The sequence below is a fragment of the Chiloscyllium plagiosum genome, unplaced genomic scaffold (assembly GCF_037043375.1).
Source record: "Chiloscyllium plagiosum isolate Xiang-an unplaced genomic scaffold, Cpla_swu_hap1 HiC_scaffold_23, whole genome shotgun sequence".
Lineage (NCBI taxonomy): Eukaryota > Metazoa > Chordata > Chondrichthyes > Orectolobiformes > Hemiscylliidae > Chiloscyllium > Chiloscyllium plagiosum.
In genome coordinates this window covers 60,475,364-60,501,784 of record NW_028270161.1, presented here as the reverse complement: position 1 = coordinate 60,501,784, position 26,421 = coordinate 60,475,364, and the positions used below count along the sequence as shown (strand labels likewise).

Below are 26,421 nucleotides of genomic sequence, written 5' to 3'. Positions count from 1 at the left end.
AAGAGCAGGAAAATCGACGTTTTGAGCCAGAGTCCTTCATCAGGAATCATGGAAAAAAGTCTGGAAAAAAGCCTGATGAACTGAATCAAAGAAAATATAATATCTCTGTTCAAAAAAGAAAAGAGGCAAAGAGCAGGTAGCTACAGGTCAGTTAGCCTAACACGCATCTCAGGGAAAATACACAAATCCATTATTAAGGACGTATTAGCAGGACCTAGCAGAACAGAGCAGAACAGAGTCAATGTGGTATTGTTGAAAAGAAAATTGTGCTTGAAAAATGTATTACGAGTTATTTGAGTATGTAGCATGCAAGGGTAGATAAAGGGAGACTATTAGATGTCATGTATTTGCATGTCCAAAAGACATTCGAGAAGATGTCACACATATTAAGAGGTTATGGTACTCAGGAAGGTGAAGATGATTGAGCAGTCAATAACCTCTATCACAAGGGAAAGTGTTTGCTTTTTTGCCTCATGGACCTCAATCTATGTTAATGAGTTGGCGAAGGAATGGAGCTTTTTATAGCCACATTTGCTGATATAGCCAAGACAAATAGGAAAGCAAGTTGCTAGGAGGGTGTACAGAGTCTGCAAAGGGATAAAGGTATGTTAAAGTGAATGGGCAAAACAAAATTGGCAATGGAGTAGAATGTAGGAAAATGTGAGTTGACAGGAAGAACAGGGAAAAGGAGCAAATTATTTAATTGAATATAGACTGTACAATGCTTCTGTATAGGAGGTTGTGGATCTCTTTGTACACGAATCACAAAATGCTAGCATCAGGCATAACTAGTAATTAGGCAAATGGATTGCTGTGCTATATTGTGAGAGGTCTTGACAGAGCCCATGCTGGAACGATAATTTCTCTTGCGGGGTAGTTGAGAAACATAGTTTAAGAGTAAAGTCATTTAACACAAAGACGAGGCACTATTTGTTCTCTCAGATAATCATAACCCTTTGGAATTCTCTTCTCCAGCGATAAGAATCTCAGTTGTTGAATATATTCAAAGCTGAATGAGATAGATTTTCTGATCTACAGATGAGTTGTGGTCATTGAGGATAGACAGGAAAGGATATTTAAGTTGACAATCAGATCAGCCAAGACCCTATTGAATAATGGAGCAGCTTCAAAGAATCAAATGGCCTGATCCTGCTCCCAGTTGTTATGTTCAGTAGATATAAAGCAGTTTCAGACATCCTGAGATCATGAAAGTCGTGCTAGAAACATAGTTATTTAGGATTACTTCCTTCAGTCCCATGTGCTTCAATGCACAGCAAGATTCCACCATTTGCCCTACTTAAATATACTTTGCCAGATCTGCTTTGGCCAGCCTTTTAATTTTTTGTCATTCAGAGGTGTTGTTCTTCTATGACTACCACTCTGGCAAGGCATATGTCCTGGAGGTGAACTATGTGCCCTGTCAGCCCTGCCATCCCTCTGTTACAATGTGCTGTAAACACCTCTGATCAATCCTGTGTAACTCATCTGTGTTGGTGATGTTGTGATTAACAGGATCCTTCTTTTGCAACATTGGTGGCAAAGTAAGTCTCATTTTCATTCATCATCTCTCATTAATGTTCAGTTTGCTCTTTTTAAGCAGAATATATTTTTCATGATAAAAGCAAATTACTGCGGATGCTGGAATATGAAACCAAAAGAGAAAATGCTGGAAATCTCAGCAGGTTGGCAGCATCTGTAAGGAGAGAAAAGAGCTGACGTTTCGAGTCTAACTGACCCTTTGTCAAAGGGTCAGTTAGACTCTAAACATCAGCTCTTTTCTCTCCTTACAGATGCTGCCAGACTGCTGAGATTTTCTTGCATTTTCTCTTTTGGTATATTTTTCATGAACTCGACTGAACAGTACTTTTATTATTTTTTTCCCGTGTTGTTCCACATTGTTTGCCAATATTGTTAGCATTCAATTTTTCCATGTTCCATTCCTCAAACCTTTTTATTCTCTTGCAGGATGTGGACATCACTGGTTGGTCAGTATTCATTGCCTGTCTGTAGTTGCCCTTGAGAAGGTGATGGTGAGCTGTCTTCTTAAACCACCGAAATCCGTGTGCTGGAGGTTGACAAACAGTACCCTTAGGGAGGGAATTCCAGGACTTTTACCGATGACGCTGAATATATTTCTGTTGGGGGTGACACCAATGATACTGATATATTTCCAAGTCAGGATGGTGAGCGACTTGGAGGGGAACTTGTAGGCAGTGGTGTTCCCATGCATCTAGATGGAAGTGGTCATGGATTTGGATGGTACTGTCTGAGGATCTTTGGTGAATTTCTGCAGTGCAGCTTCTGAGCTTCAGTGATGGAGGAATGGATGCTGTGAATGTGGTACCAATTAAGCAGGCTGCTTTGTGCTGGATGGTGTCAAGCTTCTTGAGTGGGACTGCAGTTATCCAGGCAAGTGGGGAATATTTCATCATACTGCAACCTATTAGTCAGGACTTTGTTACTGAACATAGGACATTGAACATTACAGTACCGTGCAGGCCCTTCAGCCCTCGATGTTATGCTGATCTTTTATCCTACTCTAAGATCAAATTAATCTACATACTCTTCATTTCCCTATCTTCCATGTGCCTATCCAAAAGTCACTTAGATGTCCCTAATGTATCTGACTCTATTACCACTGCTGGGAGGGTATTCCATGCACCCACCACTCTCTGTGTTAATCTCTGACATCACCCCAAAAATCTTCCTCCAATCACCTTAAAATTATGGCCCCTCATTATAGCCATTTCTGCCCTAGGAAAAAAGTCTCTGGCTATCCACTCTATCTATGCCTCTCATCATCTTGTACACCTCTATCAAGTCACCTCTCATCCTCCTTCGCTCCAATGAGAAAAGCCCTAGCTCTCTCAACCTTTCTTCATAAGACATCCCCTCCAGTTGAGGCAGCATCCTGGTAAATCTCCTCTGCACCCTCTCTAAAGCTTTCCACATCCTTCTTATAATGAGGCGACCAGAACTGAACACAACATTCCAACCCAGGCTCTATACAGCTGGAGCATAACCTCGTGGCTCCTAAACTCAATCCCCCTGCTAATAAAATCCAACACAATCGTCAATTATTTCATCCGTTTTTCCCTCAATTATTATGATTGTACTATGATCACCTCAATAGCCTTCTACTTTTAATTCTCTACATCTATTTTGATTCATTCCTCATTATTATATCCATTGCCAAATCCTCCGTGTTTGAGCTTCTTTCTACTCTATGTAACTAGTCCCCATATCCCTCCATTGCCATATCCCTCCATTGCCATATCCCTCCCATTTACCTCTCTCTTCTGACTACTTAATTCTCGGGTTGTTGAAACAAGCCCAGCCCCCAAACTCCACCAAGATTATTATTAGAGTTTCAGCAATTTTCTCTTGTTTACATGCATCGTTCCCCACCAATACCACCCCTTACTGCCTGCCTATTGCACAGTTCAGAGATCTGTGGATTACACCATTTATTGCAGGGGTACTTTTTTTCTTTTAGACAAGGGATTCACTAGCTTGTTGGTGGCTGTGTCATATGTTCTACTACCTCTGACAGCACAGCTATTTTACCTCCCATTTTCTTATCTTTTCAAAATATTTAATCTCAACAATATTTAATTTCAGTTCCGGGTTTCTCTGTAGCCATATTTCTATAATCCCAATTATATCAAGTTGTTCACAATGTATTATTAAATCCATTTCCCCAAATTGCCATCCTGACACCTTAGTACATTTTTAATCACTATTTTTCTCTCTTTATTTTAACCATGTCTGTTCACTCTGTTTTATAATTACTCCCTGGCCATTTCTGTAATGCTTTAGTCTTCAGTACAATTGAGACTTTCAAGAACGAATTGGATTATTTTCTGAAAAGAAAGAATTGCTTTGCAACAGAGAGAAGGTAGAAAAATGGAACTATCGGACTTGCTTATTTGCTTATGGTCCAAATGGCCTCCTCTATACTGTGACAATTCCATAATTTTGTCTATCCAGTTGCACAACTTTGCCATTTTGTTTATATTTAGGCTTCTTTAATTTTCCCATCTCCCAACCACCTTCTTTGTGTGGAACATTGGTTTCATTCTGCTTCAGGTGGAACATATCCCATCAGCATTGTTCCTTCCTGATCCCAATCATCATTAAAAAGGACCACCTACTTTTCCCACCAACCTTTTAGCTGCGTGTTCATTCTCCTGATGTTTACCTCTCTGCCAGTTTGCACATTCTTCAGGCAATAAGCCAAACATTATTACCCTTAAATTGAGTTTCTCAGTACTTCCTCAGTACTCCCAGTACTTCCTCAGTAGCACTTAGTTCTCAATAGGATCACCATTATTGGATTTTCCAACACCCTTTCTGATTCTGTTCCAGTCGTTTTGAGATATCTCTTACCATGGTATGAGAAGGCAACACATCTACAGCTGCTATCTTCCTTTGTTGATGGAGAGATGAAGTCCCAGTTCACTCAACAGCATTCTCTCTATTTAAACAGCATTTTTGTCTTCTACTTTCCATCCTCTTGCCCCCGAACAAAAATCCTTTAATTCTTTCCTGTCACAACATCCACATTTGTATATTCAGATTCGAATATTGTCGGTGAATGTCCTCACTCCCAGTTTTAACATGGCCACATCACCAAACATTATTTTCTACGGTCACCCTTCTGAGAACACAAGAATAAGGAACAGAAAGCAATCACAAAGAACCTTGAGTGCTCTCTGCCCTCACTCTAATTCCCTAAGAGAATGTGATACCCGCACAGTGAATGTACACCCACAGCTCTTGGATTTGAGAATCCCAAAGAACATGGCTTTGTGCATGGGAAATCATGGCTCACAAACTTGATTGAGTTTTTTGAAGTAACAAAGAGGGCAGAGCAGTAGATGTGATCGCTATGGACATCAGTAAGGCGTTCGACAAGGTTCCCCCTGGGGACTGGTGAGAAGTGTTAGATCTCATGGAATACAGGGAGAACTCGCCATTTGGATACAGAACTGGCTCAAAGGTAGAAGACAGAGGGAGGTGGTGGAGGGTTGTTTTTCAGACTGGAGGCCTGTGAGCAGTGGAATGCCACAAGGATCGGTGCTGAGTCCATTACTTTTCATCGTTTAAATAAATGATTTGGATGTGAGCATAAGAGGTACAGTTAGTAAATTTGCTGATGACACCAAAATTTGAAGTGTATTGGACAGCGAAGAAGGTTATGTCAGAGTACAACGGGATCTTGATCAAATGGGCCAATGGGCTGAGAAGTGGCAGATGGAGCTTAATTTAGATAAATGTGAGGTGTTGCATTTTGATTAGATTAGATTACTTACAGTGTGGAAACAGGCCCTTCGGCCCAACAAGTCCACACCGATCCGCCAAAGCGCAACCCACCCAGACCCATTCCCCTACATTTACCCCTGCCCCTAACACTACAAGCAATTGATCATGGCCAATTCACCTGACCTGCACATTTTTGGACTGTGGGAGGAAACCGGAGCAGCCGGAGGAAACCCATGCAGACACGGGGAGAACGTGCAAACTCCACACAGTCAGTCACCTGAAGCGGGAATTGAACCCGGGTCTCTGGTGCTGTGAGGCAGCAGTGCTAATCACTGTGTCACCATGCCGAAAAGCAAATCTTAGCAGGACTTATACACTTAATGGTAAGGTCCTAGGGAGTGTTGCTGAACAAAGAGCTCTTCGTGTGCTCTTTGAAAGTGGAGTCGCAGGTAGATAGGATAGTGAAGAAGGCGTTTGGTATGCTTTCCTATATTGGTCAGAGTATTGAGTACAGGAGTTGGGAGGCCATGTTGTGGCTGTACAAGACATTGGTTAGGCCACTGTTGAAATATTGTGTGCAATGCTGGTCTCCTTCCTGTTGGAAAGATGCTGTGAAACTTGAAAGGGTTCAGAAAAAATTTACAAGGATGTTGCCAGGGTTGGAGGATTTAAGTTATAGGGAGAGGTTGAATAGGCTGGAGCTGTTTTCCCTGGAGCGTTGGAAGCTGAGGGGATGACCTGATAGAGGTTTATAAAATCATGAGGGGTATGGGTAGGATAAATAGACAAGGTCTTTTCCCTGGGTTTGGGGAGTCCAGAACTAAAGGTTTAGGGTGAGAGAGGAAAGATATAAAAGAGGCCCAAGGGGAAACCTTTTTCACGCAGAGGGTGGTATGTGTATGGAATGAGCTGCCAGAGGAAGTGGTTGCAACATTTAAAAGGCATTTGGATGGGTATACGAATAGGAAGGGTTTGGAGGGATATGGGCCAGGTGCTGGTGGGACTAGATTAGTTTGGGATATCTGGTCGGCATGGACGAGTTGGACCGAAGGGTCTGTTTCCGTGCTGGACATCTCCAAGACTCTATGACTCTATGGCTCATAACCCCTCTGAGTGAAAACATTTCTTGAATTACAATCCAAAATAGTTGATCCCTTATCCTGAGATAGCACTCTCACCCTCACTCACCATGTTCGAACCACTCCAGCCTTGGAAACAACCTCTCCATGTCTGCTTATCCAAAGCCTCTCATACTCTGATAGGTTTTGTATCACCTCTGTTTCTTCAAAACTCAGAGAATATCAATCTCTCAATGAGTCTTCATTGACATCCCATCTTTTTGCAAATATGGAGACATGTTGCTACAAGTATGGTCACATCAATCTCCCTATATAATTGTGGTAAGGCTTCTCTAATCTGTACTCCAATTTCCTTGCAATAAAGGCCAACATGCTATTTGCCCTTGTAATTGTTCTCCTGTATGATAACTTTATGTTTTTCATCCCAGGACATCAAAATCCCATTTGATTACCATTTAAAAATATTCTTCCTTTTTGGATTTTTCCTACCAAAATTTGTCACCTCCTCACATTAATTTGTCAACTCCTCACATTATACTCCAGCTGCTCCCATCTCTGTTCAAGCTGTCTATGCAGCTTCTGTGTCATCCTCAGAGCTTACTTTCCCATCAAGCTTTGTATGATTATTCACTGCTCTAGGAGCAGCTTGGAAACTAAGGACAATGTTCGTCTCCTCTTCCTCCTGAAACACCTACTCCCAACTCCTCCCAATTTTCAGTTTGGTTCTCACTCATCTCTCTCCTGTATCATGATGCCCAGGGTGACTCGCTCTTCAGCCTCCCTTGAACCTGCCTGACCATCCCTTGATGTGGAAGGCAGAAGTGAACCTTGCCATTCACACCTCCCTTAGACTCCTGTTATGTCTCTTTTGCTCCCCATTCCCACTCTCTTTATCCTGCGTTATCATTGACTTCATCATGCCCTTCACCCCATTACAAACCCCGCCTGCTCTTTGATCCCTTTCCATGTTCCCCACTTTCTGTTTCTCTCTGTCCACAGATAGTGCAATGCCCCACTGGTTATTTCCAGTGTTTTCTGTTGCTTTTTTTCCTGAGTCTGTTGCTGCCCTTGGTTTGATTCTGAGGTCTTTTCATCCCTTTCATTTCAAGCTCTGCATCTAGGGAAAGCACCATGGTTGGCACTATTGCCTCACAGCACCAGGGACCCGAGTTCAATTCCCGCCTCAGGAGACTGTCTCTGTGGAGTTTGGACATTCTCATCATGGGGTTCCTCCATGTGCTCTGGTTTTCTCCCACTGTCCAAAGATGTGCAGGTTAGGTGGATTGATCATGCTAACATGCCCATAGTCTCCAGGGATGTGCATGCTAGGTGGATTGGCCACGGCAAATGCAAGTTACAGGTTAGGGGGTAGGTCTGGGTAGGATGCTTTTCCTCCTTCCCTCCCTCCTCAGTGTTTTTGCCGAGGTTAAAGCTCTGGAGTGGCATTTGGAGCTATTGCTGATATACATGCAGAAACGGGCAGTGAAAAAGACCACAGCATACAGAAAATGAAACATTCCAAATCATCCACTGCACATACAGCATCCTTGCTGGCACTTTTATCCCAGCTTTTCATAAATTCAGCAATGCCCCTCACCCGGCCACAACACAACACTTCTCAGCCAATGACATACTTCTGAACCAGAGTCACGTTGCTAATGTAGCAGTCAATGTTCGCAAAGCAAGCCCCCACAAACAGCAAAGTGATTTAATAAACAGATGATGTATTTCCCAGATACTGGTTGAGAGTTAAATATCACTAAGTCACTGGGAGAAGCTCTCAAGTAGTTGCCTGGGGTTTTTTACATTTACCTGTGATAGCAGAAGTGAGTTGTGCTGATAACTGGTCCGAACTTTAGCCCTTCACCAATGCAGGTCTCAGTCAGCCTGGTTTACATGTTCAAACTTATGACCTTCTGACTCAGAGCTCAGAGTGCTACCACTGAGCCAAGGCTGATGAGAGTAATAATTTTTACATATTTAAAAATTCTGAACATTAATAACACTGTATCTAATTGATACTAGAGGAATCTTTTCATTCTTCAGCCTTCAAAAGGCAAGAGAAAGCATGCTGTGTTTAATTCCATTTGACGAGCAATTAAAATGAAAGGCAAGTTTCTTTATAAAGTACAAGGCTCTCAGAATGGAGGCTAGTCCTGTGATAACACACTAATACATACACGTTAACATGCATACACTAACATGATTACTATGCACACATGCTAAGATGCATGCACTAGAACTGTAATACATGCATACTGTAACACTGGAATGCATACAGGCACGCTAACGCAGACACAGAGATACATGTGCTAACACGTACACACTAACAAACACAAGCACACGAATACAGACACAGTGACACGTGCTAACACGGACACTAACAAACACAGGTACACTAACACAGACACAGTGACACACGTGCTAACACGGACACACTAACAAACACAGGTACACTAACACAGACACAGTGACACACGTGCTAACACGGACACACTAACAAACACAGGTACACTAATACAAACACAGTATCACACGTGCTAACACGGACACATTAACAAACACAGGTACACTAATACAGACACAGTAACACACGTGCTAACACGGACACACTAACACACACAGGTATACTAACACAGACACAGTGACACACATGCTAACATGGACACACCAACACACACAGGCAAACTAATACAGACACAGTGACACACGTGTAACACTGACACACAGGCACACTAACACAGACACAGTAACACACGTGCTAACACGGACACACTAACACACACAGGCACACTAATACAGATACAGTAACACACGTGCTAACACGAACACACTAACACACACAGGTACACTAATACAGACACAGTGACACACGTGCTAACACGGACACACTAACACACACAGGCACACTAACAGAGACACAGTGACACATGTGCTAACACGGAAACGCTAACACACACAGGCACACTAACAGAGGCACAGTGACACATGTGCTAACACGGACACACTAACACACACAGGCACACTAATACAGACATAGTAACACGTGCTAACACGGACACACACACACACAGGCACACTAATACAGACACAGTAACACACGTGCTAACATGAACACACTAACACACTCAGGCACACTAATACAGACACAGTAACACACGTGCTAACACGGACACACTAACACACACAAGCACACGAATACAGACACAGAAACACACGTGCTAACACGGACACACTAACACACACAGGCACACTAATACAGACACAGTAACACACGTGCTAACATGGACACACTGGCACACACAGGCACACTAATACAGACACAGTAACACACATGCTAACACTTGACACACTAACACACACAGGCACACTATACAGACACAGTAACACACATGCTAACACGGACACACTAACACACACAGGCACACTAATACAGACACAGTAACACACATGCTAACATGGACACACTAACACACACAGGCATACTAATACAGACACAGTGACACATGTGCTAACACGGACACACTAACACACACAGGCACACTAACAGAGACACAGTGACACACATACTAACACGGACACACTAACACACACAGGCACACGAATACAGACACAGTAACACACGTGCTAACTCGGATACATTAACACACACAGGCACACTAATACAGGCACAGTAACACACGTGCTAACATGGACACACTAACACACACAGGCACACTAATACAGGCACAGTAACACACGTGCTAACTCGGATACACTAATACACACAGGTACACTAACAGAGACTCAGTAACACATGTGCCAACGCAGGCACACTAACACAGACAGGCACACTAACACAGACACAGTGACACACGTGCTAACATGGACACACTAACACACAGGCACACTAACACACACAGGCACACTAACACACAGGCACACTAACACAGGCACACTAAGACACACTGTAAACACAGATAAACTAACACACAGCACTACACAAACACTAACACACACTATAAACACACAATCTCTGACACGCGTGTGCTATAACATTGACACACCAATATGCAGCACAATGCAAACATGAATACATATTCTATAAGACACACAAGCTACAGCACAGTCATACTAACACACTCACGATAACACAGATACAGTAACACACATGGTAACACACACACTAACACACTCTATAACACACACAATGCTACAACACAGGCACAATAACACACACCAGCACAATTATACAAAATACATGAAGTAGGAGCAGGAATAGGCCACTCGGCCCCTCAAGTCTCCATCATTCAACAAGATCACAGCTGATCTGACTGCAGCCTTCACTCCACATTCCCAGTTACTCCCGATAATCTTCAACTCGTTTGTTAATTACAAATGCCAAAACATGCACGCTCCAATACACTACCACATATATGCAGTAACTCACACTCACATATACACACACTATCACAAATGTGGAGTTACACACATTAACAAACACACACACATACACAAGTGCAGAATGTGTACCTCACTAACTGATCTTCTCTGGGAGTAGCTGGTCTTGATAAGCCATGTGTCGAATGTTTGGCTGAGATAAAAAAGATGCCCAGAGCTGCCCTTGTTGCTTCATCATGGAGGGTATAATCTTCATCTGAATGTATTGGACAAAATAAAGGCAGCAGGTTAGGAGAGATCGTGACTGATTGACATGTGAGTCCATCAACTTAATGTCAGGTCAAGCAGCAGCCATCATACTGAGTGTAGATTCAACAGTTAATTCTTCACCATACTGGACTAAACCAGAGCTGCTCAATCTGAGAATCAGTGACACATTCCTGATTCCATCTCCCTCAACAGTGCAGATTCTGATGGGGTTTCCATTTCTATTTGATTATCACCGAGTCATTTTCCATGTGAATAGTGAGTGAAAATGAACAATATAGGCTGCCAGGTTATTTCCCACCCTCTTTATTTCAATGAGAAACTGCTGTCTTCATGGGTTTTTCTGGAGTTTGTTCACACCTTGATGCACATTAATACTGAATGGCCTTCTGCATCTGAGATTGGAAAGACTATATAGGGGTGAGCAGGGGGACTAAAAGGAGGGACAGGACAAGCAAAACTGGAAGCAGAGTTTAAGCTTACAGCACACAGGCAATTTGGAATGTACAGGCTGTCACTCAATACTGGATAAGAATTGGTTGCTTTACTTTTGAACTGTAGCTGCACAGATTAAACACCCTGCCTTCTTGCTGCAGCTCATTTTATTCAGGAATGATTTCGGACAGCTGACAAAGCAGAGATGAGATGAAATCTTTCTTCTCTCAGGGACTCATGAGTGTTTGAAACACATCCTTACTATCCCCAAACATTAAACTTTAAAAGCACCATGACTTTTTGTTTTGGACAAGTGCAAATCAATTTCCAAAGTGCACAGGAACAGCAACATGGGAATTAACTCACCACATTCTGCAGGGAGACAAAATTCCGCAGGTCCAGCCTCTTGCTTCTGGGGTTCTGTTGCAGCTCCCCAGTCTTCCTGGGACCTCTCCTCACTTGCCACCTCTTCCCCCACAATCCTGGTCTCCGAGCGTCCCCCTGCCCCCTGTGGGGGCTGGCTCCACCTTGCCCTCTCGGGAGAGCAGGAAATTCCCAGTTTGAAGTGGCTGTGGATGGGGGGGAGACTGTCCAGAACCTGGAGCTCCCGGCCCAGGACCCACATCTTGAAGGCTGGGCTTTCGGTGTAAAATTCAGTGCCTTGAGTTGCCACGTCCGAGCAAGCCTCATTGTGATCTCTGAGAGTCCATTCACACTGAAGCTGCCTTTGAGGACTAAACCTGCAAAGGAAAGATCATTTGAAAATCACAAGCCTTGTTAACTCCCCTTCATATCTTCCCTCCAGCCCCGTGGGGCTGTGCCCCTAGAGAACCAAACCACCTCAGTCTCATCACTCTTTATCAGGGGCTTGCACTCAGCCTGATCTGCTAGAGGTTTTCAAAATCAACGCTCCTCTCCCCACTGTCACAAGCTCTGACGGTTCTTTTTGAAAGGAAGCTGTGCTAAACCTCCTGCCAGTTACCATAGCGATTTCATTTTTTTCTCTCTCTTTTCAGATTGGCTGAAGAATTGCTCCTGCTCAGTGTTGGGAGAGCTCTGTACAACCCAGCTAAATCTGAGCAATCGGAGCTCCAGCCTAGCTATTTCAGAGACTATTCCAACACCACATCTCCCCCACACCCCCTAGGGTCACAGTATCTCTTGAAGTGAGCATTGCTGTCAGACTAGAAACACAAACTTCAGGAACGTTGATTACATCATTGCATTGCATCATTGAGCTGAGGGATTCAGTGAACTGAAACTTTAACCCCGATGCTAATTTGATTTTCTATCGTTGCTGAAAATTAAATTGTACCTTAGATATTTCATGGAGTCACACAACATGGTGCAATGAAATATTCTGTTACAATTCATGTGTGGAACAGACTCTGTATTTCCTCAAGGGATGCTTGCCCATCTCGAAATGTCCCTTGAGAAGATGAAGGTGAGTTGCCCTCCTAAACCGCTGCCCCTTTCACAGAATCACAGAATTGTTGTGGGCAGGAGACCATTCAACCTATCATGCCTGCACCCAATGCCAATCTTCTGCCTTTCCCCCATAACCCTGTACACCATTTCAGCCCAAATAACCATCCAATGCCCTTCTTGTATGTTTCAATTGAACCTGCCTTCACACCATTCCCAGGCACTGTAGTCCAAAATCCTCACTACTTGAAGTGAGAAAAGGTCTTTTTCTAAAATCATCCTTTTTTCTTTTGACATCACTTTAAACCCATGCTCACTCATTCTTGTTCATTACATGACCAGGAACAGCTTCTCCTTATCTACTCTGTCCAATCCACTCATGATTTTGAAAACCCTCATCAAAACATTTCTCAGTCTTCTTGTCTCCACTGAAAACTATCCCAATTTCTTCAATCTATCCTCATCACTTGAAGTTTCTCATTCCTGAAACCATTCTTTTAAACCATTTCTGCACTTTCTCTCCTATGTGTTCACATCTTTCCTGTAATATGGCTTATACAAGTTCACCATCACCAGCTTGCTCTTGTACTCTATGCCTTGATTAATTAAACTGAGACCACGGTATGCTTTATTAATAGCTCTCTCCACTTGTCCTGCCACCTTCAATGCTCTGTGCACATGTGCCCCCAGGTCCTCTGCTCTTGCACCCATTTTAGAATTGTACCCCTTATATTGAATTATCTTTCAATGTTCTAACAAAAGTGACTCACAACACCTGGGACCCGCATTCAATTCCAGCCTCAGGCAGCTATCTGTGTGGAGCTTGCACATTCTCCCCATGTCTGTGGGGTTTCCTCCAGGTGCTCTGGTTCCCTCCCACAGTCCAAAGATGTGCAGGTTAGGCGCATTAGTCTGGGGAAATGTAGAGTAATAGGGTAGGGGAATGAGCCTGAATGGGATACTCTTCAGAGGGCCGTTTAGATTAGATTAGATTACTTACAGTGTGGAAACAGGCCCTTCGGCCCAACAAGTCCACACCGCCCTGCTGAAGCGCAACCCACCCATACCCCTGCATTTACCACTTACCTAACACTACGGGCAATTTAGCATGGCCAATTTACCTGACCTGCACATCTTTGGACTGTGGGAGGAAACCGGAGCACCCGGAGGAAACCCACGCAGACACGGGGAGAACATGCAAACTCCACACAGTCAGTCGCCTGAGGCGGGAATTGAACCCGGGTCTCTGGCGCTGTGAGGCAGCAGTGCTAACCACTGTGCCACCGTGCCGCCCGTTGTGGACTTGTTGGGCTTAATGGTCTGTTTCCATACAGTAGAGGTTCTATGAAAAGTGCATCACCTCACACTTGTCTGCACTGAACCTGATCTGATGTAGATAGATCCACAATACTGTTAGGAAGAGACTTGGAGGATTTTGACCCAGCAACACGGACGAGACGATGCTATATTAGAATGTAAAATGGTACACCATGCCTGTGCCAACCGTGATACTATTCCAAACTAACTCCATCTCCCCGCACATGGTCTGTGTCCCTCTATTCCCTGCCCATTCATGTATCTGTCGAAAAGCCTCTTAAACATTGCCAAGGTATCTGATTCTACCACCTCCCTGGCAGCATGTTCCAGGCACCTACCACCCTCCGTGTTTAAAAAAGCTTTCTCTGCACATCTGCTTTAAACATTTCCCCCCCTTTCCTTAAACCTATGCTTCCACAGCCATTGACATTTCCACCCTGGGATAAAGACTCCAACTATCCATCTTGTCCATATCTCTCATAATTTTATATACTTTGATCAGGTCGCCATTCAGCATCCAATGGTCCAGCAAAAACAATGCAAGTTTGTCCAACCTCTCCTTACAACAAAGCATACACAACTTTCTTTTAATATGGTGACCATAACTACAGACAATACTCCAAATATGGTCTCACAAAAGTCGTAGACAGATCCAACATGAATTGCCAACTTTTATACTCAATGCTCTAACTAATGAAGGCAAACATGCCACCTTACCACCTTTATGCTGCAACTTGGAGGGAGCTATGGACTTGCACTCCAAGATCCCTCTGTACATCAATATCAAATTCCAAGTTAGGATGGTGAATGTCTTGGAGGGAAACTTGCAACTGGTGGTGTTCCTTTGTCCTTCACATTCCTGACTGTAAAGTTTGTGAAGCTGGCAGAGATTCTGAGGATAATATTTATCATCCCATCAATCTCCTTCATTACATCCATCCCCACCCTCTCTTGACCATTACAATCCCTTCCCTGTCAACAGCTCCGTGAAGCACCAAGGAATAGATTCCTCTCATCACTATCACCAAAATGGTAGTTCACTGCTGTGATTGTAATGAGGTCAGCTAGGTGGACCTCATAGAATATGAGTCCAATGATTGGGGCTGTTAATCTGGTCCAATCAGGGAGCCCTGGCTGACAGGTTTAAACAGGAGTGTCAGGGTTTCCTTTCACTCAGAGAACTGGCTCTGAGGAAGCTGGACCAGTTTCAAGGGCTCTCCATGTGAAAACAAAATGTGTCTTCGTGACAGGATACTGACATCCGTGGAGTTATTTCACCCGCACTGCTTAAATGTTCTTTGTATGTCCACGTTTCATTCTAAAAGAAACTAAACCAAATCTACAAGACTTTATTCTGAAAGATTCTAACATTTTTAAAATCTTGAGTTTCCAAGACTTGTTTCAGAGGTGGCTTTAATCCACAGTGGGCCCACGGGTGATTCTTTCAGTCATTCAGCTGGGAGATAAGCATCATGATTCTGTCAGCTGGAGCTCAGTCAGTCGCACTTTGGTCTCTGAGCCAGAAAGCTAACATTCACAGTCCCATTCCAGAGACTTAATCTCAGCAAACAAGGCTGACACTCCCGAGCAATGCTGAAGGAGTGCTACACTGCCCCAGGGACTGTCATGCTGATGAGGTATTCAGCTAAGCACCCTGCCTACTCTCTCAATGAATGCGAAAAGTCCTGTGATAATATCTTGAACAGTGTTGGGGCAGGGTGGTGAAGGGTGTCTCCTAGCCAATATTGATCCCTCACTCAGTATCACAAAGCACAAGAGCAGTTATTAACTAGAAACCAGTTAATTGTGTTTCTCTCCCAACAGATACTGGCAGACCTGCTGAGTAATTCCAGATTTTCTGTTTGCAACAAAAGGAAAGAAAAAGAGATCAGCTGGCCATTGGCGTGGTGCTGCTTGTGGGATCTTGCTGTGCACAAACTGGCTGCCATGTTTCCTGCATGACAATGGAGACTACACTTTGAAAAGTCTCCATTTGCTGTGAAGGCTTTCAGTGGCTGGGAAGGATGCTGTATAAAAGTACTTTTTTCTTTATTTACTCAGCAGGAGTTGGACTCGCTGGATGGGCCTGCACTTCTAGCCCATTGCATATTGTCCTTGAACCGCTGCAGTCAATTGCAATCCATAAACAGAGAAAGACTGCAGAGAGCTGCAATACACAATGTTCAGCACCACTCAGATATTGAAGCAGTGTGTGTCTGAGTGCAGCAAAATCAGGTTTGGACCGACAAGTGGCAAGTAAACTTTGCGCCACACAAATGCCAAGCAATGACCATCTCCAATAAGAGACAAACTAACTATTGCTCCTTTGAAATTCAATGGTGTTACCACCACTGAGTCCCCACAATCAACATCCTGGGGCTTACCATTGATGAGAAACTGAACAACATAAATAAAATGTCTTCAAGAGTAGGTCAGATCTAGAAATCCTGCAATGAGTAATTCATTTCCTGACTCCTCAAAGCCTGTAAGAAGTGCGATTGAATATTCCCTACTTGCCTGTATCAGTGTAGTTCCAGCATTCAAGAAGTTTGATACTATTTGAGACAAAGCAACGTGTTTAATTGGCACCACATCCACAAACATCCACTCCCTCCATCACTAATGCCCAGTAGCAGCAGTGTGTACCATCTACAAGATGTGCTGCAGAAATTCACCAAAGATTCTCAGACAGCATCTTCCAAACCCACCACCAGTTCCATCTAGAAGGACAAAGGCAACAGATATAGAGGAACACCACCATCACCTGTAAGTCCCCTCCAAGCTACTCACCATCCTGACTTGGAACACATTGCTGTTCCTTCCATTGTGAGAAAATCCTGGAATTAAAAGCAGCGTGGGTCAACCTACAGCTTATGGACTGCAGTGATTTCAGAGAGGGAGAAGAGGAGATTCCCAGGATATGCATGGTTTGGCGTGATATAGACATAAAGAGGGTAGATAGGCTGGAGTTGTTTTCCTTTGAGGAGAGAAGGCTGAGCAGGACACCTGATTGAGGTATACCGAGTTATAAAAGGCATAGATAGGATGAAATGTTTCCCCTTAGTAGAGGGGTCAATATCCAGGCGGGGGTAGGGGAATGATAGATTTAAGGTAAGGAGTAGGAGGTTTAGACAGATATAAGGAAAAATATTTTGCACAAAGAGTTGGGACATTGGTGCCTAGAATTCACTGCCTGAAAGGATCGTAGAAGAGGAGACCCTCATAAAATTAAAGATTTATTTAGACAATAACTGAAGTGTCAAAGAAGACAAGGCAACATGCCAAACGTTGGAAAATGAGATGAGAAGACATAGTTGCTTGATGACCAGCAAAGCTGAAAATGTGTTGCTGGAAAAGCGCAGCAGGTCAGGCAGCATCCAAGGAGCAGGAGAATCGACGTTTCGGGCATAAGCCCTTCTTCAGGCTAATGCCCGAAACGTCGATTCTCCTGTTCCTTGGATGCTGCCTGACCTGCTGCGCTTTTCCAGCAACACATTTTCAGCTCTGATCTCCAGCATCTGCAGTCCTCACTTTCTCCTTGATGACAGCAAAACCATAATGAGTGAAAAGGTCACTTTCCATGCTGTGAAATGTACGACTGTAAGGCACCACATCACCACTTTCGCACAGGCAACTAGGGCTGGGCAATAAATTCTGACCCAGTCAGCAATGGCTACATCCCATGAATACATTTTCAAAAGCACGTTTGAATTCAATTTTATTTCTTGTAATATCCCATCCACCTCTTTTCTGTTACTTCCTGAATTTGTTTGTTGTTATGTGGCAGCATGCTACTTTTTATGAATTGAATGTAATTACTTGGTCAATTCATAAAGATACTCTGATATGCATTACACTGCAATTCAGACTTTGGCTGTAAGTGTGTTTCTTGAATAAAGTCACAGTATCAACATGTAGCTCGACTTTCTGTGCATGAACAATTCTTCTTCACTCACCCAAATACAGAACCAAAGTCACAATGTACATGCAAAATACTCAGCTACACTCTACCATCATCAGTGTCAAGGTGATTGGAATAGCAGCAATAAACAGAGCTGCCTGCTGTCATCACTCTCAGTTGTAAGTCTAATTGTTGGCTGTATCACATTTGCAGAGAAAAAGTTAATGGAATTTGAAGTGGAGCTATGTCTATTTGCTGATTCTGGGAGGGTTCAAGAACAGGTAAGGAAACAGTCTTGGGCTGAATGAGCATCAATTCAATTCTTTCAATCAACTTTGAAACAAGAAGTCAAGAAAGCATAAGATAGATGCTGCCAACGTTGACTGCTCACAGAAAGCGATACACAGACTGAGACAGCCTGAGGTTCAGTCCAGATTGACAACAGTGGAATAGATTCATTCAGTATGAGTGTTAGTCCTAAGGCAGGAATTGAATACATAGAACACAGAACGTTACAGCTCAGTACAGGCCCTTCAGCCCTCGATGTTGTGCCGACCTTTTATCCTACTCTAAGATCAAACTAACTGACATACACTTCATTTTACTATCATCCATGTGCCTGTCCAAAAGTTGCTTAAATGTTTCTAATGAACCTACTACCACTGCTGGCAGTGCATTCCATACACCCACCACTCTCTATGTAAAGGACCTTCCTCTGACATCTCCCCTAAACCTTCCTCCAATCACCTGAAAATTATGCCCCCTTATGATAGCCATTTTTGGGGAAAAGTCTCTGGCTATTCACTCTATCTAAGCCTCTCATCATCTTGTACACCTCTATCGAGTCACCTCTCATCCTTCTTTGCTCCAATGAGAAAAGCCCTAGCTCTCTCAACCTTTCTTCATAAGACATGCCCTCCAGTCCAGCCAGCATCCTGGTAAATCTCCTCTGCACCCTCTCTAAAGCTTCCACATCCTTCCTACAATGAGGCGACCAGAACTGAACACAATATTCCAAGTATGGTCTAACCAGAGCTCTACAGTGATGCAGCATAACCTCGCGGCTCTTAAACTCAATTCCCCTGCTAATGCAAGAACATAGAACATTACAAACCCTTTAGCCCTCGATGTTGTGCCAACCTGTGAAACCAATCTCAAGCCCACCTTACCTACACTATTCCATTATCATCCATGTGTTTAGCCAATACCATTTAAATGCCCTTAATGTTGGCAAGTCCACTACTGTTGCTGGCAGGGAATTCCATGCTCTTACTACGCTCTAAGTAAAGAACCTAACTCTGACATCTGTCCTATATCTTTCACCTCTCATTTTAAAGCAATGTCCCCTCGTGCTAGCCACCACCACCCTATCTAATCCTTTGACCATCTTGCATGCCTTTAATAAGTCACCCCTTAACCTTCTTCTCACTTAAAGAAAAACAGCCTCAAATCCCTCAGCTTTTCCTCAAAAGACTTTCCCTCAATACTAAGCAACATCTTGGTAGATTTCCTCTTCACTCTTTCTAATGCTTCTACATCCTTCCTATAATACCGCTACCAGAACTGTATGCAATACTCCAAGTGCAGCTGTACCAGTGTTTTGTACAGCTGCAACATGACCTTGTAACTCCAAAACTCAATCTCTCTACCAATAAAAACTAACACACCGTATTACCTCTTAACAACCCTATAACCCTGGGTGGCAACTTTCATGGATCTATGGATATAGACACCGACATCTCTCTGCTCATCCACACTACCAAGAATTTACCATTCACCCAGTACTCTTTATCCCTGTTACTCCTTCCAAAGTGAATCATCTCATACTTTCCCACATTAAACTCCATTTGCGCCTCTCAGCCCAGCTCTGCAGCTTATCTATGTCTCTCTGTAACCTACATCATCCATCAGCACTATCCACAACTTCACCAAACTTAGTGTCATCCGCAAATTTACTAATCCATCCTTCTAGGCCCTCATCCAAGTCATTTATAAAAATGACAAACAGCAGTGGACCCAATACAGACCCATGTGGTACACCATTAGTAACTGAACTCCAAGATAAACATTTCCCATCAACCTCCACCCTCTGTCTTATTTCAGCTAGCCAAATTCTGATCCAAACCGCTAAATCACCCTCAATCCCATGCCTCCGTGTTTTCTGCAATAGTCTACCATGGGCAACCCTATCAAATGCTTTGCTGAAATCAATATACACCATATCAACTGCTTTACCATCATCCATCTGTTTCGTCACCTTCTCAAAGAACTCAATAAGGTTAGTGAGGTACAACCTACCCTTCACAAAACTATGTTGATGATCCCTAATCAAATTATTTCTTTATAGATGATTATCAATCCAATTTCCTATAATCCTTTCCAAAACTTTGCCCACAACTGAAGTAAGGCTCACTGGTCTATAATTCCCAGGGTTGTCTCTACTCCCCTTCTTGAACAAGGGGACAACATTTGCTATCCTCTAGTCTTCTGGCACTATTCCTGTAGACAATGATGACATAAAGATCAAAGCCAAATGCTCTGCAATCTCCTCCCTGGCTTCCCAGGAATCCTAGGATAAATCCCATCCGACCCCAGGGACTTATCTATTTCCACACTTTCCAGAATTGCTAACATCTCCTCCTTATGAACCTCAATCCCATCTCGTCTAATAGCCTGTGTCTCTGTATTCTCCTTGACAACACTGTCTTTTTCCTGTGTGAATACTGACAAAAAATATTCATGTAGCACCTCTCCTGTCTCTTCAGACTCCATGCACAATTTCCCACTACTGTCCTTGACTGGCCACAATCTCACCCTAGTCATTCTTTTATTCCCGACATACCTGTAGAAAACTTTAGAGTTTTCCTTGATCCTACCTGCTAAAGACTTCTAATGTCCCCTCCTGACTCTTCTTAGCTCTGTCCTTTGGTCCTTCCTGGCTAACTTGTAACTCTCAAGCGCCCTAACTGAGCTTTCATGACTCATCCTAACATAAACCTCCTTCTATCTTTTGTCAAGTGATTCAACTCTTCAGTAAACCACAGCTCCCTTGCTCAACCACTTCCTCCTTGCCTGACAGGTACGTACTTGTCAAGGACACCACTACCCCATACGTCTTCTTAACAACCCTATCAACATGGGTGGCAACTTTGAGGGATCTATGGATGTGGACCCCAAAATCCATCTGTTCCTCCACATTACCAAGAATCCTACCTTTAACTCTGTAATCTACATTCAAATTCCACCTTGCAAAATTAATCACTTCACACTTTTCCAGGTCAAATTCCATATGCCACTTCTCAATGTCCTATTGCACCAACCTTCGTGTCACCAGCAAACTTATTAACCCACCCTTCCACTTCCTCATCCAAGTCATCTATGAAAAAAGCAGCAGAAGCAGAATCTGAGGGGAAATTTTCCCTCTTGCAGAATGGTCAGTCTGTTGTCAATGAAAGCCCACTTGACACTCCCAGTGCACACAATAGTTCAATCCTCCAGCAAGGCTTCTCCGTTATCAGCTGTCATGGGTTCCAGACTATGGATCATAGATGGCACTAGATCACAGTCTGACGTGAATCATAGTCGACATAAGACTGCACTAGATCACAGTCTGAGATGAATCGCAGATTGCAGTAAGACAGAGCCTGAGGTGGATCACACTCTGCAGTTAGACTCCAGCCTGAGGTGGATCACACTCTGAGACGGATCATGGACTGCACTAGGTCACATTCCTGTGGACCAGTCTACAGTGCAGTCTGCACTAAATCTCAGTCTGCAATGGATCGCAGTCAGGTGGATCACAGTCTGCAGTGGATCAGTTTGAAATGGATCACAGTATGAAGCAGATCAAAGTCTGTAATAGATCACAGACTGAAATGGAACATAGTATAAGATGGACCATGGTCTGCACTGGATCCGAGTTACAGATTAGAGCATTATCACAGTCTTCACTGGGTCACAGCCTATGATTGACCTCCATGCACTGGATCATAGTTTTTACTGGATTCCAATCTGTGAAGGATCCAACCACCACAAGCCCCCTGATGTTAGTTCGGCTAACCTAGCAGGATGGCCAAGGTGGGGTGTGTTGTTGCTGTTTCCCTTACATGGGTCAATGTCACGTGATCCTTCCAAGGTTTTCTTTTGCTTTCCAGGTTAGACTTCAATAAGCACCAGAACCCATCGCCCACACAACAAAGACTTCTCTTCCTACTTTCCTTGAGATGAAAATCTAGCATCCGGTTTTAATCTCAGCTCTTTATTAATTTGAAGCTCTGATTGGATTTGAACCTCTCAGAGCTTTAGCATGGCCTTCTGGATTACAGGTGCAACGCTGTGACCACTAGCTTATTACCTTGCCTCAGAACTCAAACAGTCCAAATTAAACTTGAGATTGTGACCATGATAATCTATCCTTCATACCCTTTGATACAATTGATCATGAAATTGTAGTCCAGCATTTGTCTCTCCATGGCCACTCAGCTGGGTGGGACTGAACCTGCTGCCTGGTGCCATTCTTAACCACTTACTCACAGCCACAGATTCTATATCTTTCCCTGCTCCTGCACTGTTCTCTCTGGTTTCCTGAAGTACTCTAATTATAGTCTCTTGACAGTTCCCACCTTCATGCTGCCCTTTGCAGGTCATTCAAAAACACAGCATTAAGTTTCCACAAGGTATGCTGATACTCTAGCTTACCATCATCTCTCCTGCTAAATTACCCTCCTGCTTGTCTGACAGCCAGTAGTGAATGAGCAGACAGACTGAAACCATCATCTTGGCTGCACCTCCAGACCATCACCCCTTCCTCAGCTCATTTACTGCGCAAACACTCACCCACCTTGTGTTTCTTCTATAATCAATTATCCAACATACTCCTGACTGGGGTCCATACATTCTCTTATCTGTAAACTGTGAAAATCTATAGTTATATTTCAGCTCTCACAAAATCTACTCGGCCATCTCTCCTGTGCTTACTGACAATTGGGGCAACATCATGATTTTAGAGATCTCACGTTTGTTTTTAAATTCCTCCATCACTTCCTATTTATGTGATCTCCTTCAACCTCACAAGCTTTGATTAGATTATATTCCCTACAGTGTGGAAACAGGCCCTTTGGCCCAACACCGACCCTCCGAAGAGAAACCCACCCAGACCCATTTCCCTCTGACTAAAGCACCTAACACTACGGGCAATTTAGCATGGCCAATTCACCTGACCTGCACATCTTTGGACTGTAGGAGGAAACCAGAGCACCCAGAGGAAACCCACGCAGCCACGGGGAGAATGTGCAAACTCCACACACACAGTTGCCCGAGATGAGAATCGAACCTGGGACCTCTGGTACTGTGAGGCAACAGTGCTAACCACTGAGCCACCCATGTGTTGTTGGTGCTCTCTAGTCCTAGCTTCTTGACTATTCTGATTCATTCCATCGTTTAGTGGGTACACCTGAATGTCCTGGAATTCTCTTCTTAAACCTCCCTGCCTTTCTACCTCATTAAAACACTCAGCGAAACTTTAACTTTCTGATCACCTGCCAGAAAATGTTCTTCTAGCCTGCCTTAATATTGTTATATGTTCTGGTTGCCCTCCTGTAGAAAGGATGTTATTAAACTGGAAAGGGTGCAGAAAAGATTTACAAACATGTTACTGATACTAGAAGGTTGGAGTCATAAGGAGAGGCTGGATAGGCTGTTTGTCCCTGGAGCTTTGGAGAGAAGGGGTAATCTTGTGGAGATTTATAAACTCATGAGGGGCAAATCCCATCATGTACAGTGAATTGCCAACGTCTTTTCTCTAGAGTATGGGAATGTAAAACTAGGGTGGGGGCATAGGTTTACGGTGAGAGGACAAAGATGTAAAAAGGGACCTGAGGGGCAACTTTTCACACAGAGGGTGGTGCGTGTATGGAATAAGCTACCAGAGGAAATGGTAGAGGCAGGTACAATTACAACACTTAAAAGACATTTGGACAGGTACATGAAAAGGGAGGGTTTAGAGGGATATAGGCCAAATGCAGGCAAGTGGGACTAATTCAGTTTAGGGAACCTGGTTTGCATGGAAGAGTTAGGCCATATTGTATGATTTTATGACTCTATGTGACTGCGACACCTTGGGATGTTTAACTAGCTCAGAGGTTATATAAATGCAAGCAGCCAATGTTGTTTCTTTGTAGGCTATATGGTCAGACCAACCTATTCCATTTCTGTAAAATAAAATTTAGAAAGGATCAGCCAAAGAAATCAGTTCACATCGATTGAGGCAGCTCTGTTCCATACTTTCAGAGGTGAAATGTTAAACACTCAATACTGGGCACCAGGTTTGATGTTGGCATGCCTTTGATGGGTTAATTACATCAGTTAGACATAAACAACATTATCTAGAGACTTCTGCACAGAATCAGTGAGATTTGGAAAACTTAGTGAAATTCTGTTATATCTAATTAAGCTAGCTACATTTATATAATTTATACCAGGCCATCTGTTGAGATGTTGTGTTGCTGTGGATTATAGATGCACCAACAGAAGAGGCAACATCTGTGAGTTTTCAGTTCATTCAGGAAACCACATGTTAACAATGCTGTTTTCCTTTCTCACTTACTCTTTGGGTAAATAACAATATTTCTTCATTTGTCCACGGAATATAGATGTCACTGATTTGTCAGTGATTATTGCCCATTCCTAACTGCTCCTTGAGAAAGTGGTGATAAGCTTCCTTCTTGAACCACTACAGTCCATGTGCCCTGAGTAAGGAACTTCCGTGATTTTGACCCAGCAACAGTGATAAATTTCCAAATTAGAATAGTGAGTGGCTAGGAAGGGAACTTGGCATGTATCTGTCATCCTTATAATTCGAAGTGGAAGTCGTCATGGGTTTGGAAGGTGCTGTCTAAGGATCTTTGGCACATCTATGTTATGAATCTTGTAGATAGTAGACACTGCTGCTACTAAGCGTGACTGATGGAGGGAGTTGCTATAGACTCCTTCACGTGAGGTGCATGGTCCTGGATAGTACTGAGTTTTCTGAGTGTTGTTGGGAGGTGCACTCACCTGGGTTATCAAGGGTATTGCATTACACTCCTGACTTGCGTCTTCTGGAGGGTGGACAGGTTTTTGGATTAGAATAGTTAGGTGTTTGTTTTGACCGGCATGAATACAATGGGCCACAGGGTTTTTTTGTGTGCTGTAGACCTCTTTGATGCTATGACATATACATATTAAGACTATAAAACAAACCTAGCTTCAAAGTATGTTTTGAGCAATCACATTGGAAAAAAAGGCTGTTGGATAATTGTGAGGCATTTAAGGATAAAAGCAAACTGCTGTAGCTGTTTAATCGAATTCAATTGGTTTTTGACAGAAAAGCAAATGCTTTTCTCACTTTAGGTTTCAAAAACCAGTTGAATTCAATTAAACAGCTAGAGAAACCTGCATTAACAATAGACCAACAGAAAATTATATCTGGTGCTGCAGTTCATCTGCAGGCTCTGTTTGATAACTGATAAACCTGTTGTCAAGATTATAATTAACAGTTGAATGTCATGCATGATAAACCTGTTATTGCCACGTATACAGTTTGTTCAGGACATAAGCATGAGAAGCCAATCACTTTGCTTTTTCAATTTATTTTCTGTACTTTTTTCCTTTAATCTAAACATTTTTACATTTTCATTTAAATGCAAATTATGTTGTGTAAAGTTTAAAAGTATCTGTCATCTATAATGCAGTGACTCTTTTATATTTATGGTCATTAGGTTGGTCTTGCTGCAAGTTGTAACATCTCCAGATGTGTTGATCAAGGTCCTTCACAACTCAGTCTCTGCTTTTATTGAGAAACCCCACCCTTAAACTTTTCCTGACAGTTATAACTTCTTAGTTCTGGTATTATTCAATCAAAACTTTCTTGTGCATTCTTCAATGTCTCTGAATCCATTTTTACAAAATAACTATTCACAGCATCCATGCATGGTCTCACTAATGCTTGATATGGGATTAAGATAACCTTTCTGTTTTTCAAATCTATTCCACTTGGAACGAATCCCAGAGGTCTGCTGAATTTATTAATTTGTGATACTACATCTAACAAGTTGTAAATCAGTGCCCACTGAGATCCCTTTGTCTTTCTTCCCTGTTTTGACTCATTTTTCAAGGGGAATTCTTTTTAACTCAATGGACCACTTCGTACTTTCGTTTTAATTGATTCTATCTGCCATTCACTTTCTGAAAGTCTCTTCATGCTCTCCTTGGTGTTGTAGCAGTCCTCCTCTGCATTAATACAAAAACATTGATTGTGTGTGAATCAGAGATCTTTGTCCCCGTTAGAGACAGCATATCACCTCTCAGTGTAGA

The 26,421-nt window shown here is 43.0% G+C and overlaps 1 protein-coding gene across 3 annotated transcripts in view; it reads right to left on the bottom strand.

The window, feature by feature from the left end:
• LOC122561437 (dynein axonemal heavy chain 3-like) overlaps positions 1-26,421 on the bottom strand; it is a 557,691-nt gene that overhangs the window by 463,228 nt on the left and 68,042 nt on the right. For all 3 annotated transcript variants that reach the window (XM_087999740.1, XM_087999741.1, XM_087999742.1), the window contains exons 5-6: positions 11,793-12,166; positions 10,857-10,980 (exon numbers count right to left, since the gene is read on the bottom strand). In XM_087999740.1, the coding sequence (XP_087855866.1) occupies positions 10,857-10,980; positions 11,793-12,166 (498 nt within the window). The remainder of the gene's footprint in view (positions 1-10,856; positions 10,981-11,792; positions 12,167-26,421) is intronic.